Source organism: Falco punctatus (genome assembly GCF_963210335.1).
Source record: "Falco punctatus genome assembly, chromosome: 1".
Lineage (NCBI taxonomy): Eukaryota > Metazoa > Chordata > Aves > Falconiformes > Falconidae > Falco > Falco punctatus.
This window is the reverse complement of record NC_137580.1, coordinates 101,511,296-101,530,182: the sequence shown is the minus strand read 5'-3', so window position 1 is coordinate 101,530,182 and position 18,887 is coordinate 101,511,296. Positions and strand designations below refer to the sequence as shown.

At 42.9% G+C, this 18,887-nt stretch overlaps 1 protein-coding gene across 7 annotated transcripts in view; it reads right to left on the bottom strand.

The window, feature by feature from the left end:
* Positions 1-18,887, bottom strand: part of TYW1B (tRNA-yW synthesizing protein 1 homolog B) — a 105,758-nt gene that overhangs the window by 46,329 nt on the left and 40,542 nt on the right. For 6 of the 7 annotated variants that reach the window (XM_080387677.1, XM_080387675.1, XM_080387674.1 and 3 more), the window contains 3 exons: positions 14,452-14,561; positions 8,747-8,924; positions 4,808-4,943 (listed from right to left, as the gene is read on the bottom strand). In XM_080387677.1, coding sequence (XP_080243803.1) covers positions 4,808-4,943; positions 8,747-8,924; positions 14,452-14,561 — 424 coding nt within the window. Of the gene's footprint in view, positions 1-4,807; positions 4,944-8,746; positions 8,925-14,451; positions 14,562-14,796; positions 14,862-18,887 lie in introns of those variants that run through there. The other variant, XM_080387680.1, reaches the window with a different exon arrangement.

The window sequence follows — 18,887 nt, the reverse complement described above, 5'->3', positions numbered from 1 at the left end:
GCACTCATACTGTGTTTCAAAAGGCTTACACCAGAAGTCTCATTAGCAAAACCATTAAGACAAGCACACAGCTGGTGAAGAGCATTTACTGTGCAGAAGAGTCAAATTCTTCTAAATCTATAGTGGCAAAATTGATTACCGATTCCAACATCTGTTGCAAGTTTTACATTTAAATTTTTAAGAAAAGTGACTTAGCTCAGAAACATCAGACTAGGCTTTACAAACCAGCTCCCCTCCCCCAGTAACCACATAAATGATCTCCATGCAAATCAAATGTGCTCTTTTCATAAAAATAATTGTTACTGTCATATAATATATAATAAGCAGTAAGACATGCTTAAGACATAACTTGATGTATTTACACTACATTTGTAATCACACAGAAGCCAAGAGTAACTTTGTAGAAAGGTTCTCATTGGGGAAGAAAAAAAAAAAAAAAAAGACTAAAGCAAACAGCACCAGATGCAAGCCTGAAAACTTTAAATATGCAAGCTGGCATCTTCATCATCCAGAAGTGTAAAAGTAACTACCTGTGAGCAGCATGCAAATGCAGACCTGGAAGATGGTAACAGGAGACATTTTTACATTTCATGCCTGCCTTTGGACAAGCCATCTCTAGCACCTTCCAGCAAGGAGTACATCACCACAGGCACCAAATCCATGCACTGTTAAGTATGTGATATCCCCGGACAAGTAGAGCTAAGAATTTCCCTTTTTGATCTTTTAATGGAAGAGGGTGGGGTGGGTGCAGAAATTTGCTACACCTCCCCCACAGAGCTTTTCTGTGAAATCTTAATTTCCTTGAAGTAGAAAAAGATTGAGGGCAAGATTTTACCCAATGTCTAAAGCAAGACTCATGTATGATGTCTAAAGACAAGTCTAACTGAATTCCACAAAGTGCCAATAAGCTGTTTCTTTTGCTTTTTGTGACCCTCCTGGAAGGACAGGAAGGATAAGGTTCTGCTTCATCATCAGTTCCTGCAGTGCCATAACATCTATTAACCTAAAGGGTTTTTTCCCCTGTTTGCTTTGTGCGTGGCTCCAATCTGTTTAGAGAACATTGGCACTTGTCCCCCTGAAAGTTAAAGCAGTTGAGCAATGCCTACTTGGTGTCTGGCAGCACAGCAAGTACTACACGGTACAGCATATCGAGCAGACTGGACAGGATTTATCATGATTATGTCAAGAAGATACAGACAGAAGAGGTGACACCACATCAAGTTTGCTCCCTCAGAGCACATAAGCAACACCAGGGACTTTTTTCATCGTGCTCATCGAGCCCATAAATGTCCATGGACCAGCAGCCCACTCGCTTCAAGAGTTGTCTTACTCTCTCAACAGGTGGAAAAAAGTGTGCTCAGAGATGTCGCAGTATAATGTAAATCCACAAACAGGGTATGTTCTGCTGGTATGTCCATCACCATCTTTTTTCCAGTTATTTTCAAAGTGCCTGGGTAGAAATCTGTGAGCAGTTTTGCCACAGTGGGTCACTGCATCCCCACATCAGCAGCTCAGTGGGGGATTCCCATTTGTCTCAGTCAACACACCCAAAGCTTGGGAAAACACTTGGTGATTTATGGATAACAACAAGAACAACAGTTTTCAAATTTCTCAACCTACAGAATCTGGTCTAGTTACACTGAAGGAAACAGCACAAAGTCAAAACACAAATGGATCATGAGTCTGACTGCTGGTAGATGACAGCTCACAGAACATCAGTTCCTTATTTTCTTGCTAAGACAGAAAACGTTTGGTTCATGCTATTTTTGAAAATAAGCATCAATTTGGTCATAAAATTTCAAGAGATACCTCTTTCCTCCTGGGCTTCTGGACCATCATTATTAATTTGTACCTTGCTTCTCATTTAGATATAGCATTATGAGGCAGCAATGGCTGGAAGAAATGTCTTTCAACCACTGGAACAGATTTTTCAACCTTATGATGAGAAAAAGGATTCACATCCTTAGAATTACCTCCAAGCACTGTCCATCAAGCCAAGTCACCCCTCAATCTTATGAACCCAAGGCTGTCAGAGGACAAGACTACAAGACTTCTCAAAGGTGATGTTCTGAAAGGGCACATTCCAAATGCATATGTTAATGTCTGACTTTTTCCTCTCAATTTAAGTTGGAAGGCAGAAGACACATGACAAGAAAAATAGAGCCTTCTGGGAGTCTATCTGCTGTTTAACAAACTCCTCTCAAAAAACATTTCTCAATATAGAAAATTTAACACAAAGATCATCTCAATGAGAATCACTCTAGAAAGGATAAACCTTGCTCCAAGTAGTAGTGGAAGAAAAGGGGGTTTCTTGCCATTTGTTGCAGAAAGAATACATTTTTATCTTTTAGTCCTGAACTTCCTTTGAAAATGCTGTAGCAACTGATCACCAACATGCTTTATGATGCTGTTAAATCATACTGGGAACAATCCATTATTAAATTCACTCCTTTATTAAGGGTTCAAGAACTTTGTGCAGAACTTCAGTTGAAATAATGAAACCCATTTATCAGTGTAACTACCTCACTAAAGACAACAGGATTTGAAAACCACCTCTTTGCCCAGGCACTTCCATTTCTATTTTGAACAAGAATCAGCCTGCTTTTTGGTGGCAGAAAAGAGAACAGCTAAGAAGGACATCCTCACTCCTTTCTCACCTAGGACCATGTCCTCTCCTCTTCCTTTCTCCTACTTGTCTGTTTGGATTATCAACATCTTGCAACAGGACCTGTCTCTAAGTACCCATCCCTGCAGCACTGAGCACAAGGCCCTGGGGACAGTCAGCAGTCACGCAAACGAGCAGGCGAACAGCACTTGCCAAACACCACAGTGGCAAGCACAGCAAGGTACAAACTTGTGGTTTTACAAAGCCCTTTCACCCATTTTTTAATGTCCATAGATCAAACCTACCCATGATTCTTATTAGCAGTGACTGCTATCAGCTGCAATGCCAGCTTGTCTCAGTCTCAGGAGACCTGAATAAGCCTGGACGGTTTGTCAGGCAGCATGAAAATATGGGAATTGTATTTTGTTTCCAGATATATTAGCATCACTTTCCGAACACAATGCATCAGCACTTCCCCCCCAATTCTGAAAGAGGAGCTGTATTTCTCAAGAATCAGCAAACGCATTAGCTTCCACCACCTTTCATTCATCACAGTCCTACAGAACAGTGCTTAATATCACACGAACACCAAGCAACAAGCCCAGCAGGAAAACAGAAAGGTGCTTCTGCCCAGAAGATACCCCAAAACTATCATTAAGAGAATGTTATAACCAAACAGCAGCCTCCCCAAGACTTCTCACTGTCCCTCATGTGTGATGATGCAATATGCAGCTGAGCAGGCGCTGGCAGAACAGCGCGAATCCGACTGGTGCAACTATTAATTGGCCCTTGCATTATCAGTGTTTCAAGGACCCTTCAAAGTGCAGTTGCTTCGAGGAGAAAATGCACCTGCTAGTTGAGCTTCTTTTTCCTCTCCTCTTCACCTTGACCAGAGTATTTTTAGCTGTATGGACAGACTTGCCAATACTTTCACCTTCAATTCTTCGCAAGGAAATTTCTGACAGCATACAGCAACGAATGAACCATATCTATCCAGGGTCAAGAGAGGCAGAAGGAAAGAAGTGATGGGCAAAAGCAAGTTTCCAAAAGATTTTTTCAGTATTTTTACTCCTCTTCTTTCCACAGCTGCCTCTACTCACACAGAGAGCTTTGTAAGTTTGTACCCGAGTACAGAAAGCCCAGAGTTTGACCTGAGATTTTGCTTAACAGTATCAGCCAGCAGACTTTCACACAAACAACTTGATCAAGCTACTCCATGTCTTTGTGTAATTGAGTGACACTGTATTCTGCACAGAGTCTCCCAGATCTACTAATTTAAGTACCTTTGGCAGAAAATGGTCCAATGTTGTCATCTCAGAAGGCAGAAAAACTCATTATTCAAATGAAACAGTCTCTCTTGTCTGTTCATCTCAGCAGGTAACACATCAACTTCTGCCAAACTGGTAAACAGAAGTACTTGCTTCCATCAGAGCGCAGTATCAGTAAATAAGAGGGGGAAGACACGCTCACAAAGCACTGTTCTTATTAATTCATGTGATGCTAGGACCATGAGTGCTTAATTAATACACGAACTGTTACACAGTAGACTAAGTTCTGAGCTGACAGCAGCAAACATGATCCCATGGGCCTTCAGGTGAATGCACTGTTCAGCTGTCTCAGACAGACATAAACTACTGAGTGTAAAGGGTCACCCTTGCTATTATGCTCAGGTCTACTGTTCTGGGGAAATCTCCCAGAAATAAGCAGATTTCTGTATGTAGCAGGAGGGCAACCAGAGCTACTAAATTCCATTAAAAACACATTTTAATGTCCCTTATGTACTGTAATTCAAGAGAACCTTTGAGAACCAGTGCTAAGTGCCACATGGGGATTTATGACTCTTCCTAGGCTTTCCTGAATTTTCAAGTTTTCCTTCAGCAGCCTGCTTTCAGTATAAACACTTCATCAGGAAATATTCTATTTTATAATCTTTTCACCTCTCAGCATCTCGTATTCGCAGCAGTTTACTGTTCCATTTGACACACTTCTGCTCACCATTAAATTTTTCCGCACATTGAAAACTGATCAAACTTGCTGGACTTTATACACCTTAACATACAAAACATGTAAATATGCTCTCAACACATCCAGAACCCACTTCATGGTCCGTCTTAAGTCTCTTAAGTCTTCTACTTTTGTCCCAAGTAGGTAAGATGCACAAGGAAGAAAAGAGTATGTAAAAATACGTCTTTAACTGGGTACCTTTTCAGACAAGGCCTTTAAACTGTCTAGAAACCTCTGCCAGAAATCCTTGAAGAGGGGTCGATCAATTCTCTTCAGACTCTCTTTGGTGCTGGCATCCACACTGACATACAGCTGTGTTACTGGCTCAAGGTTCCTTGGAAATAAAAAGAAGAGAATTGTTGTTTTCTCAGATTTGTATTTTCCTACCAAAGCACACAAAATACAGTATCACCAAATAAGCTGCTCTGCTGATCTAGTAGTGACAGGAACTATACAGTATTTACAGGGAAACTACCAAACTCTGATGGTTCATCTCTGCCAAGTGACCATCATCTTAACAGCAAGATGTTACAACCTACTTTCAACAAACAATACACCCCAAAGCTAAGAACGTCACATATAGAGGCCCTGGCTGACATTTTAATTATCTTTTCCTCACTGAACTGGAACATAATTCACTCCAGTGTAGCTGCAACACTTTCAGAAAGGCTTCTCAAAAGCAGACTGCCAGGGCTTCACACGAGGCACTGGAAGGCTCTGCTTCTCACCACAGCCCCCATGGTTAAAAACCATGAAGCTCATCCCCTTTTCCCAAGTTCTATTTGCCCTGGCCCACAGAAAAATAATCCCATTTAACAGAAACAGAACCATAACTCAACCAGTTTCTACTGCTGGACATGTTGAATTTACCTGACCTACAGCTGGCATCATCAGTCAAATTTTTTTTTAAGGGAAATCAAAGGCATTTAGAAAATAAAATCAAGCACAATCCTCCAATGTGTTCTCCTTCCAATTCCAAGGTTCTTATTTCATACAGATATTGCAACATAGTCTTTCTGGTCACATAATGCCAGCAAGCACAGCATCTGTGAGCCCGACACCAGTAACTTCTAAAAAGATTAAACCTCTTCTACTGTGCAAAGAGCCTGGGTTGAGTCTAATCCCTTCCCTAAACCCCAAGGGTGTAAAGGAGAAGCAGCAACCCTGCAGTCCATTAGCAGAGGGATAACGGAAGGCATTAAGAGGAACATCCTAAAACAAGCTCCCTTAATACAGACAAAACTGAAAAAGCCAGTGAGTGTAACACATCCACCCCCTCATGGCATCTTCCACCCTGGTGTCTCTAAGATGAAACGACAGCATCCTAGTTGTACCGCATAACTCTTTAGCTCTGAACAGTTTTAGGACAACACTGGAAGCGTTATTTGTGAAGTCTGTTAATGAGCAGGCTATAGTCCCAGCTTTATTTGTTCTTTATAGAAGATGAGAAGAAATTAGAAACTATTGTTCAGCTGCCAAACAGTGCCAACTAAAAATACACCAACCCCCCTGTCCTTACCAAAGGTGACAAGAGCTGTCCAGAATGAGCTCGAGCAGAGCTTTTAGTGTCCAGAAAAAAAAAAACACTTAACACCAACATTCAAACAACTTACCTAAATGTATTCTCTCTGTATGTATTCAGACAGAAGAATAAAGTGGCCCAGAACTAACTCAACATTTTAGGTTTAAAAAAACCTGTTTTGTAAACAAGCTTGTCTGGACTGGCAGCCCAAAGCCACAATCTCCAAAAATGACCAAATGTTCTAGGCATAAGTGGATCAAAGTATTCAGTTTCAAAGAACACAGCCAAAATACTCTTTTCTTTACTTAATGCTGCATTTGTGTAATTGCACGGGGCCCCACTGAAGATAGAGTGTGTTACAAAACATGAGCTGAGAAAAATCATCTCTTCTCTGAAGGTCTCAATCCTAAGGACAGGCAAGAGCAAGACTGGAGAAAATTAAGGAATTAGAAGAGATCTCAAGCAGAGATTTCTGCCTCACTTTGTTCCAAAATGGAGTGGTCCACAGTGCTCTGCCCTGGCTGGGACTGAAGCCAGGACAACTTTGCACATGCCCTGCCAAAGGGGAGCAAGGAGAAAGGGCAGTCATAGGTCCAGCCAGCACTAGGGAGAAGCCGAACACAAACTGATGTTCCTGGAATACAGCTACATTTCACAATTAACAGGAAATTTAGTTGCATGGTACTAGGATGGATTTTTCGACATTCTCCCTTAATTTTTGGTTCTAATTTCCTAGCTAGCTTAGACATCCAAGATCCCATCCAGATCAAATTGAGAGCATTTACCACATATGAACTTGGGCAGAAATCATGAGCAAGTAGCATAGCACAACTCAAGAGCAATAAATTTACTTCAGGCCACGAGGTGGTTTTACAAACCACACAGGACACAGCCTAGTCTGACACAAAGAACAGAAACATCAATATAATAAAAATTATCATTTGGTTATGAACAATAATAAGCATCTACTCATTATTATTATTGATGCTCATAAATGCAGACACATACACAAGGGTTCTAGTTCACAGCCACTGATCAGAAACAAGACAAGAAAAAGCACAAGAACCAGGTAACTGTTCAACGCCAGCTCACATGCTATAAAACACCCTTCAGTTTCTGAAAATGTGTGCCTGGAGGCAGATGAAGCTACAGTTTAAATACAAGAGAAGGAGGAAAGAAGAGAGGAAGGCACAGGCAGCATCACGCTGGAGACCCAGCCAGAGGGTCTGCAGAGCCAGCAGGCCCCTCTCCTAATCCCAGCAAACACCCCAGGACACGCTCCCCACGTGCACACTGGATACCAGAGGTCATGCTGTCTATTTTAGAGCTAACTTTTAGACCATAACTCCCCTCTGCTGACAGTGGAAAAGTGAGATTGGTGCATACTTCAGTTCCCAAATTAAGCAAATCATTTGCTTTGATGAGTCCAAAATCAGCTGCAATTTTTAGGACAGCAAGACTAGCATTTTATCACTTTCTTTTTTGTTTCTTTTTAAAAACATTCAGCAGATCCTAAGGAAATGCAGCTTCAAAATATAGTGCGTGCTCTCTTTTTAAAATACTATTTTTAGGAAAGAGCAATTTCTGTCTATCAGGCACATAATACATGACTTAAAGTAACTTGATTACACAGTTATTCAAATCATTTGGAATGCCTTTGTAGTGTATAATTACTCACTCAAAAATTGCATGCCCTCCCCCCTCACTGCCATATTCAGACCACGAGAAGGAAGCGAAAAGGAAGCTCTATCAGAAAGTGCTAACACAGTCATTGAGCTGAAATGACAAGCTGAGCAACATACAAACCCACCCTGCATACAGCTCTGCGAACACGCTCACGTAACACGAGGGTTGAACTTCATCAGCATTACTAGCTGACTGTATTCTGATGAGCTCCCAACCACCCTGCAGCTCACACCACATGCTGCATTTCCTTGCTACGTTGCTTCAGACTTTATTAAAAGCAGCCTGGATGCTCAAGAACATCAGAAACAGGGATTCTTTGTATTTGTGAAGACTCTTTCAGAGTTCATTAAAATGTTTTGAACACTTAGCTCAAATCCCTCCAAGAGGAGGTTAAGAACTACTGATCTCACTTTTGCTGATGAGTATGTGCTTCTCCACTTTCCTTATCCTGCACTCTGAGTCCTGCTGGAGTTGCTGGGCTGTATAGATCTTTGGTTCGCACCATTATAGCTGGTCTTACAGAGTTAGACCAAAGATCAGACTGCAGAGAAGCACACAAACCAAAAAGGCAGTTTATGAGTTCAGTCTCGGTCTAGCTGTTGGAAACACACCAGTTATTCATGTCCCCAAGCATAAAACACAGCTCACTTGCTGTTCTCTTCCTGTCGCACCTCCGGGAGGTACTATATTACATTCTCTTCACTTCCAGAGGTAATCACACTTTAGGAGATATAGAAAAGAAAATCAAACAGGGAGAGAAAGAGATGAGAAAGAGCACAGGGAGATTAAGGTTAAAATCAAATAGATGCTGAGTGAGCTTTTTCATTGCCAGTGCTCATGTAGAGTTGACTGATGAGAGATAAAACAGAATTAAAACACAGGTCAGCACTCAAATGTTTTAGTAGGAAGATATTTTGCCCAACTCTTACCTAATCTCATCTGGGAACTGTGCATTTGTAACCAGGAAAGTGGAGATGCTGTACTGGTGCAGGAGCTTCACAAACCGGTTGATCTCAGGGTACATTATGGGCTCTCCCACCAGTGACAGTGCGCAGTGCTTTGCTGTCATTGCTTCTTCAAAGCGATCTGCTTTTACTCCTGACACACCTGCAGAAAGAGGGAAAACAGGCTTAAATCAACTAAACCCCCTCCCAAACCACACATCTGTATCTAAAATACACTCTTGGCACAAGACAGACTGAGCAAAACCTGCCGGAGTCCTCCTGAACCAGGAGACAGCAAGCCACAGCCAGTGCCCACTGAGCCAGCTCTGCAGGAGTCCACAAAACAGTGCATGGCCGGACAGGCAAAGCTTGGGGCTCTGTGTGCCCTGCTAACTATGTAAGCAATTGTCTAGTAACATTTGAGTCAAGCTTTATATTGCTAAGACTGCAACGTGGTGCTGCCTGAATGCTGAGACAAACACAAATGCCAGTTTAATGCCACTTCAAGTAGGCTTCTTAAAAAACAAAACCAGATTATATCTGTGTCTGTTGCTGACCCCCTGGGGTCCCCAGCCCCACCAAGACCAGCTCCCCAGAGGAGCCAGGCAGAACACCAACCACCGCGTCTGAATCCACATTAACAAGTACATGAAATGCAGCTCTGAGTACACGTTCAAAAACAAAACCCAACTCATGACACCATTCCAAATAGCAAGAGACATTTCAGAACAAACTGGAAAACACAACTGAGCTCTACTGTAGTGTCCACGTTAAAATGCTGGCTGCAGGTTTAACCAATCAGAGTCACATTGTACCAACGGGAGGGCAGGGGAAAGGCAAATATTTCTCCAGCCCATCTGTATCCAACCAAGTACTCAGGACCCCGTGTGAAATCATCTGACTACAAACAAGCTTTTGTTCCAAATATGTCACTTCACATTTCCCTGACATGCCTTTATGTACTCAAATAATATCTGAAGTTTTAGACTGGGTGTTGGACTGTTTCAAAAAAAACCCAAAGACTTGAGTTTGAAACCGGGTCCTCAGCTCACCTTTCGTTGCCTAGATGCTGGAGCACAAGCAATACAGAAAATTACATGCTATGCTGTAAAGCCAAGATAAAAAGAGGTATTCGTGGATATTGCTTCAGCCTCACACAGAAAAGCTGGTGTGTGATCAGAGCAAAGCTTAGTGCATTTTAAACCAGCCAGGCTCAGTCCTGAGTAAGTGACAGGACTAATGGTTATTCCACTGAAACTTGACAGTACTAAATGAGAACTTTATTTGAAAAGAAAGAAGCATCTCAACCACACACTGAGATTAAAGGACTAACTTTGGTATTCCTAAAGCTACTGTAAGTCATTTTCGGAATTAATTAATTTCTCTCTGTCAGCATCTTGCAATTGGACTATGACAATTACTGTGCCAGCTTTATAAGCAGACAGAAAAAAATTCCATCACCACAAAGTCTCAGAGTAACTTTCTCCAAACAGCTTACAGCAAATCTGGCGTATAGTAAATACACTCCAGAGAAGGGTAAAGGTTTTGTATGTAATCATTTGACCACATAAATCACAAACTAGACAGGAATAAACTAAACAGGATTAGTGGGTATTCCAGAGAACACACAAACTCTCCTGCACTTTTGGCTCCCATACCACTACAGCACTCAACCTCTGCTCCTGCAGATGAGCCTCCTTCTGTCTTCAGTCAATGAATTTCAGCAAAGTCAGATCCTGGGCAGATTTGGCAGGGCATGCAGCAGCTCCAACAGGTGCAGGAGCTTGGAGCCGTACGAAGTTGAGAAGCCCCTGCAAGAGGCAGGGGTGTACAGCTTTTGGCTCCTACCAAGCTCAGATTCCGGCAAAGCATACAGCCAAGCATTCTTTGATCAGCACATCTCCTTTAAAAAGCAATTCCAGCTGCTCTCCTACTGATGCACTTCAATTTGGGAAAGAAAAACATTATCTGGCACAGCTGGTTGTTGACTTTAGGCACCCCTCTGCAAGTACCTGTACACTAGTCATCACAAGTGCCTGGGTGACTGGGAAGACAAAGAACTTGTTTTATCCACTCTTACAGCAAGACACACAGGTAGTCTTAGGCTTTCCTAGCTCAGGTTACAGTTTTGGTGGGGGTTTTTGGGGTTTGGTTGTTTTGGTTTTTTTTCATTTTTCCCCAAGTTGAATTAGAGCTGTATTATTAGAGAGTCCCACTCTCCTATCTTTGAATTATGTTTCTATTCTGTGTGTGCCCTTCACAAGGGCACAGAGATTTACTAGCCACTACTGAGAAAATGTATCCATCAAATAAACTACTTCACACTTTCCCACCTTAGCTCCCTATCAGTAAGATGTGTCTCCATCAGTTAGTCTAAAAAAGAATTATGTGACATTAATGTCTATGGTCTTCAAAACCAGTACAAAACTATGGCAACGCTAAAAGATGACACATCATCATCATCTCTAAAACCATCACAGGGACTCTTACAGGATAGTGTGCCATCCTCTAGGATACCCTACAGGACAGGGGGTCCCCAAGAATTCTTCTGTTCCTTCAAAGGATATTTCATTTTCACTACAATGTGTAGAATTAATAAAGCATCAGATTAGCTCACCATTTCCTTTGGCACATAGAGGTGTCTGTATGTGTACCTGAATGCAAAACTTTGGTACTGGTATTAGAAAGAGAACAAATTTATTCAAAAATCTTTGTGTGTTATCTCAGCAGCATTATCAGACACTTGAGGAGCCTTGAGGGCTCTCTAGCTAGGGTATTTTTCCCATGCTTTCTTCTCCAGCAGCCCAAACAGTCTGGTCTGCTTGAAGATGGAGATCTGTGTTCAAACATCTCAGCAGCCACACGCAGCACACTGCTGGAAACTCCTGTGTGCCTGCGGCTGCCCAGCCAGTACCACAGAGCCCAGCTGCAACCTGCCCTTCTTCAAAGCAGCAACCTAGTCCACCTCACTGCTCAAGCTTTGGGGTCATTTGTAGGGGTTTGGTGTGGGTTTTTTCTTTTAAAAACCAATCATAATAAAATCCAACCTACTATTTGTGGAGTGCTTTTAAGTTTGCCAGAAATAGTCATGTGTTCTGTCTGAGGCACTTCCAGCCTGGACAAGAGGACAGCTCTGACACAGCACGCAGGGACTTCTGTCCTGCAAGACACTGCGCAGCTTTTAACCCTCCCTGACTTCAGCACAGTGTTTCAACTCAATTTTTCTTTCACTGATTCTACTCTAACAATATTTTCACATGCACCTTAGGGAAGTGACAATGTAAAATTCACAAAATGTAACAGCAAGCTACTGGGCTTTTCTTACTGATTTGTCTTCTCATTAATAAAACTTTTACTTTTAGGCTCCCAAGACAAGAAGTGCATTGCCATGTATCACTCAGCAAAAGTAACACATCTTTTCTTTTTCCACTTTGCAGCACAGTTCTAGCTCAGAGCTTTTTTTTTATTTATTTTCTCCTTTCACAGTTCCAGGTCAAGCATAACTGTGCTGAGGATGGACATGCAAGTTTCAGGGAATATATGCAATTTTTTTTAGTGGAAAACAAGCTCCAAAAAGAGAAAACAGGATTGTTCTTAAAGGCCTCCGGACACTGGGAATATTTTCAGATGCTGCCAAGTCCATCTAGAATCCCTCACTCTTCTCAACCCTTTTTCGTAAGATACCAGGGCATAGTAAGAGAAGGAGGAGAAGATTATTCCTTAGTCTGAAGTTGGGTTTAAACATATTTCTACACTCAGCTTTCAGAAGGTAGGGCTTTCAAGTATCTGCAAAGTGACTTTGCTTTTCATCTTTCTTCAGTGCAAACAACATACATTTCTGCCACACATCCGTCACACAAGGGCAACACTTCCATCGCACTGCACGAGTACTGCACAGCTTGAGGGCAACTGCAGCCTTCACAAGCATACCCTAATACACCATCAGCAGCTGCATGCAAATCTAGTCATCGCTTTCTTTTTCCTAAGCAAACATAAAAGATTATTTTGAGTCAAGTCCTGCCTCATAAAAATGAGGGGGGGTGCTATTGTTTAAGCCTTTCAATTTTAACTCTCTTAACTAAAGCCACAGAACTTTAAGCTGGGGGGGCTCCCGCAGGTCTCTAGTTCAGCCTCTTGCTCAGAGAGGACAACTGCCAACACTGGACTGGGGTGATAATGGCTTGACTTGAGAGCCTCCAAGGTTGGAGGGTCCTTTACCTCTCTGGACACAATGTTGGCTGAACAAGCTTATGTTGATCTCTAATTTGAACCTCTCAAACAGAAACCTAAGCCTACTGCCCCATGTTCTACTGTGGCAGGTGGGTCTCCCAGCAGGGACTGACATGAGATTGTAACACTCTCATACACAACCTTCCACTTCTTGCTGAGCTCCACATGTATCTGTTGGCCCAAGACTCGTGTTTCTCAAGGTCCCACTGAAGTAAAGCTGTACCACCAAGTATGCCTGCCACGCTCCCTAAATTAGTATCACCTGCAAAGTCACTGAGGGTGTTCTCCATCATCATCCTCATTTGTTGATGGAGATGATGACCTGGCAACTGATATCATACAACCCCTGAAGCACCCTGCTTGTTATCAGCCATGAGCTTGACCTCAAGTTCTTAGTCACAATCCTCTCAGCATGCCCAGCTACATTTCAATTCATTTAAGAGCCTGACTATCCAAAACAGACTGAAAACAGCAGAGTCTGAAAAGTGCTCAGTGCCTTAAGTGCTAACCATGAACACTTGCCTATAGCTGTAACAGTCTTCTACGGCTGCTCTAGCCTTCCTGACAAGATTTGACATCCTAACATGCTCTTCAAGCATGCAAGCCACCTGTACCAAACTCCTGCTGTGCTGGCACTGCATCCCACCAGCTGAGTTAACAGGCAGCCAGGAAACCCTGCAGCAGCTCTGCCCCAGCCAGTCAGGCAGCACTGCTGCTGGCATCTCGCCTTAGCTCAGGGCTCTCCCCACACTGCCCACATGGCTGCATACCGAGGCTGGGGAATGAGACCTGCACTTCCTTACAGACTGCCCTGACTTGAGCGCCGACAGCTGTGCTTTGCTTAGTCTGAAAGAAGATGCAATGCTACCACCAATGACCACCTCTCACCTTGTTACCTCTTCCCCATGGAAAGCCTTCCCTACCAAACTGACATCACCTTTCCCTAGCCCACTGCAGCACCTTCACTGCTTTCCCCGGCCAAGCTCTAGAGCTGTGACCCAGACCACACATGCCGCAGGCAAAGGGCAGCATATTTCCTATCAGGTTCAACATTGACTTTTTTGCCTTCTACCAACCCTCACTTTTACACAAGATTCAAGACTCCTCATTGTCCAGGCCAGCTTTAACCACTGCAGAAGCCTCCACGCACACTGAGCAAAAAGGAGATGACAACTGTCAAGAAGCACAAGAGTCAACTCCACTGTAGTCCTTCAAGGCACCAGCAGATACCCAAGGACTGACGCGTGTTCTTATGTCAAAAAAAGACAGAACATCTCCAAAAACACTACATGCGCCACAGAAGTTTCTCCTTACTTACCCATCTTTATGATATCATAAAACTCACAACTCCTTCCCAGCACCTGACAGGTGACCAGAATGTTTTCATCTCTGCTTTAAAGATGCTGCTGCTGGTTATCTTCTAAAAGCATCATTAACAGGGAAGAAATGGGAGAAGTTACCTTTGAACTGCTTGATCATGTTCTGATGGTTCTCAATAGCTTCCTGCAAGATCATTTCAGGCTGGTCCATTTTCCATCGCCACTCTGTACCCACTGGATTTGTATGATGTCTGAAGGAAAAAGAGACAGTTATTTACTGCCATTTATAACATGCCTGCTGTCACCCTGAGGACTTTGACCTTGGTTAGCAACGCTAAAAGCAACAAGAAACTCTCAGTGATATCCTGCTTCCAACACAAATGTCAGATGTCATCTGTGAACACCATTCTCACATCCCCCTCTGCCCAGGTTCTGTCTCCCTAGAAGGAAGAATTGACCTTGCCATCTATATTAAACTTAACATACCTATTTTGAAGGACAGCTAAAAAGCTTCTAAGCTAAAAGGATGCTCTGCAGCCAGAAAGACCTCTGTAAAGAAAGGAAAACTGGTTCAAACTCTTCCTCTAGCCACAGCTGTGCAAAGCACTAGAAAAGGAAGGCCCCAAGCCATTTTTAGTTCCATTGCAAAGGTACCAACTACCACCCAGAGAAGGACGGGATTAGTTTCTAATCCAGCCTTTCTGTGATGCTGTAGTAACAAGACAGATGAGGGCAGACTACTTCAGACTGTATGAAGAAACTAGGAAGTCTGCTGTATGCTGGAGGTGCACTGCTGGTGGATCTGGTTAATCTCCCAGACTTACTCCATAGGGGCTTCTCATCACTTCTGAGACCTGCTAGCTACCACGTTACTGAAACCCAAACGCAAAAAATAGAAACAAAATGTTAACTTCTCTGAGCCAAGCAGAGTGCAGGAGAAAAAACACTGATCTTCCAACTAAGGGACAACTTGCGTCATACTGGGTTAGGAAGCCAACCTTGCCTACCCAGAAAGGATGACTGGACCCATATTTTGTTTTCTTCAAAAATGGAAAAAGCCTACCCAGGCGAATCCACCCAAGCACCTGGAAGATATGTGGAGTTTCTCCCCACTCCCTCTTTCATTAACATGAGAGGATGTTATAGATCCATTTTAAGTCACTTGCAAAAAAAGCACATTCTGACCACCAAATTAAATATTCCAAGCAATGGGGTACAACCCATCATGCTCACACCCAGACAAACACAACCCAGAGAGAGCCTGTACAAGACCACAGAGCTCTCCCTGGTGAGAGGAATTTTCCACCAGCCTTGCCACACTTAGACTGGTATTGAGCAGGGACATTTCAGCCTTTAAGTATCATCCTAAGAAAAACAATGAATTCCTGCACTTCACCTCCTTGCTCTTTTCCCATGTTCTGCTGCTTTTTTTCCAAAATATGATACATATTTTGTTCCTCTGCTTTTATTCTACCAATTCCATTGTAGCTCAGAGGAATTTATTAACAGAAGAGTAGCAAATTTTGCAGCATCTTTCAGCATAGCACTGCTGGATTCAAAACATATCTAGTCAAGAAAACAAGACCAAGCAATAAAGACTCCTGAAACACTTTTTTCTGGCCAGCTGATCTCTGCTCCCTGTACCACTCTCCATCATCCCTGGAAGTCAGCCACAGAGATGACTGTGAAGTTACCTGCCGTATTCAGCCTTCCAGCTACACAGGTATCAGGACTTGATGCCCAGCATTTAACTAAAGGTTAACTAAAGCAGAAGAGACAGGGAAGCACTTCCTCAGAATGAAGGCACTGGGCCTGCACTTACTGAAGACACTCAAGAGACTCCCCCTGACTTCAAGTGAGAAAGACCTGCAGCTCCACGCTTTGATAGAGCTAAAACACACAAACTCTAGACGCAGCACCAGTAATAACACCCCTCTGGCCCAAGCATTTCTTCATTCGCCTCAAGAGCGAAGACTGGAATGCTGCTCTCAAACTACTATACATCTCAAAGATCCTTTTAGCTAAAACAGCTTTGCTTTTCAAATTTCCGTGGATTGGGTTTTTTTTTCCCTGTCTGCCAACATGGAAAGTTTTCTGAATGCCAACTATAAAAGGCATTTATAAAACTCTTATATGTTTAACTACATGACTTGTACCTTGTATATTTAATAAGGCAAGTTGGCAGAAAATCAATAGCCTCTTGATGCACACTGGACAGCTATTAGTTTCTAACAGTCCTTGAATTTTTAACACATTCTAACTGTTTAATAAACATACCAGGTCATGCCAACAAAGCAGCTTATTTGGCAAAAAGCAGTTTCTCTTGTAATAGGGGGAGAAAAAGTCATGTCTTGTGGCTGATGAGATTGTTTCACAGCCCTTGGCACAGACAGAATTTCAGTCACCTTCCCATTCCCCTGCAGGCTCTCTGACCCTCCACATTAACCCCCTCACCTACTCAAGCCTCAAGCAGGTAATTGTGCATAGGATTCCTTCCCTTCCTGAAAGAACACAAGCCAAAAACATAATCTCACCCCAAGCCACACACACCAGAAAACCCTTCTTTTATCAAATATTCCAGGTGCGAAACAGGTTTGGTTTGCTACTGCAGAGACAAGCCATCACCGCCACAGCACCCCACCACCATGGAGTGATGCAAGACTGCACAAAACATGATGGGTAGCTCTCAGCTCACCCCTGGCTAACAAGCCTGCCTCCATCCAGGCTTATTTGCATTCTCATCAGACCTTTGATCGACCAGTATTACTGGCCAGCAATACCAAAGCATCGGTGAAGAACAATCAGACTTTTGTGGAGGTGTATGCTTCCGTGGGGCAGCACATCCCCCTCCATGATCGCTTGTATATTATATTACTAAATCAGCTTTTGCTTCTATACCCTCTTAAAATGGTTGCTGTCTTCTGTAGCAATGCTTAGCATTATCAAGTCTTTCAAGAAACTTTGAGGGAAAATGCCACATGAGTATAAAGTCCCATTTACTGCAGTGATCAACTGATCAACGTTGATACCTGGCGGGGAACATGATGGTGAGGAAAGGCTGGTGGCAGTGATCACAAAGGACAGAGCACATGGTTCTCAGGAAGAGGAGGGAAAGAAAAAAACCAAGAGAGCTCATGAAGCAGAATTCAGTGAACCCTGAGAACCAGTGGGCAAGATCCCAGAGGACAGGAGTTGAAGGGCAAAGGGGTTCAGGAGAACTGGAAGTTCTTTGAAGCCTATGAAGGCAGAAAGGCAAACTGCAGCAATAAAAAACAAAGCTAGGAAAAGTAACAAGAAATCAGCCTGCTCTTCTGCAACCTTGTGATCCTCCAGCTGAAAAATAAGAGCAGTAGCACAAGAACACAGGATCATCATCAGAAGATAGGCAAGGCAAAAAAACCCCCAACAGATACAACTAGCAAAGAACATACAAAAGGGCCAAGAAGAACCACTTTCCCTATAATGATGTGAGGAATAAGAGGAAGACTAAGAAAAAAGCTCATCCAACGCACAAGCAAATAATACTCAATGTTTCTCCATGATTACAAGAAACCTATTTACACCTTTTCTTCTGCTTCCTCCTGACAGCAATGGGAAGAGCCCAGACTGGACTAGGAAGAGGACAAATTAGATTTAATCTAAAGGAAACATTTTCACTAGGACTGCTAAACTCACCCCTAAGGCATGCTGGATGAACTGGCTGCAGTATTGAGGTTGCTAGCAGTAGGCTGGAAGTGTGTGAGGAGCATGTGAAAGTGACTTAAAACACACTGGAAAAGTGCAAACGCAATGCCCACTTCAGCAGAAGCCAAAGATTTCTATACTAGCCCCTCCTAACTGCCAGCTCCTCAATACATATTGGATTAAGTAAATGTTTGTGAGCCCCAGAACACAGCGCTGGGATAGGTAACAGCCAACATGAACCTGCTGAGAACATTTCACACCAAGACCACCACTGGTACCTGCAGACAAAGGGAAAGGAGAAGATGTTGAGCTTTTGATGCCATCTTATCCACTATTCCCATAATCTGCCAAAGAAACAGTCCGTAAGTAACACTTACACTTGTAAGAGAGAACAAGTCTGGGTGGAAAACTTGAAGATGAGCTACCACCGGTTCAGTAGGACGCTAGATCTATCCAAAAGGCATCTGCAAGGTCAGGTCCTGGAGTGGTCTTATTCAACAGCTCCCAGAAGCTGAATGATGGATGGCTCAGGAGCCAGCCTTACATCTGAGGGGGAACCAATCTGGCTGGAGATGCAAACTTGGGGAGGACAACATGCAATGAAGAAGATCACCACGTTGATGGTATCACATAGTCATAACTTGCATTGGACTGCAAAATGCCTTTTAGCAGAGATAAAGTAAAGACTTCAAGTCTCTCAGATTTATTTTCTACAAATCAGGTAACACCCACTTTAAAAAGAGAAGTTTTGATAGGAACAACAAAATCTCTATCTAGACCACCATCTGAGGAAGAGGAACACAGCATTTCTACAGAAGTTTTTGAAAGATAGTAGGCAATTGTCATGTTGCTCTAAGCAATCTTTTGAGCTGTACGAATGAGAAAAATAACAG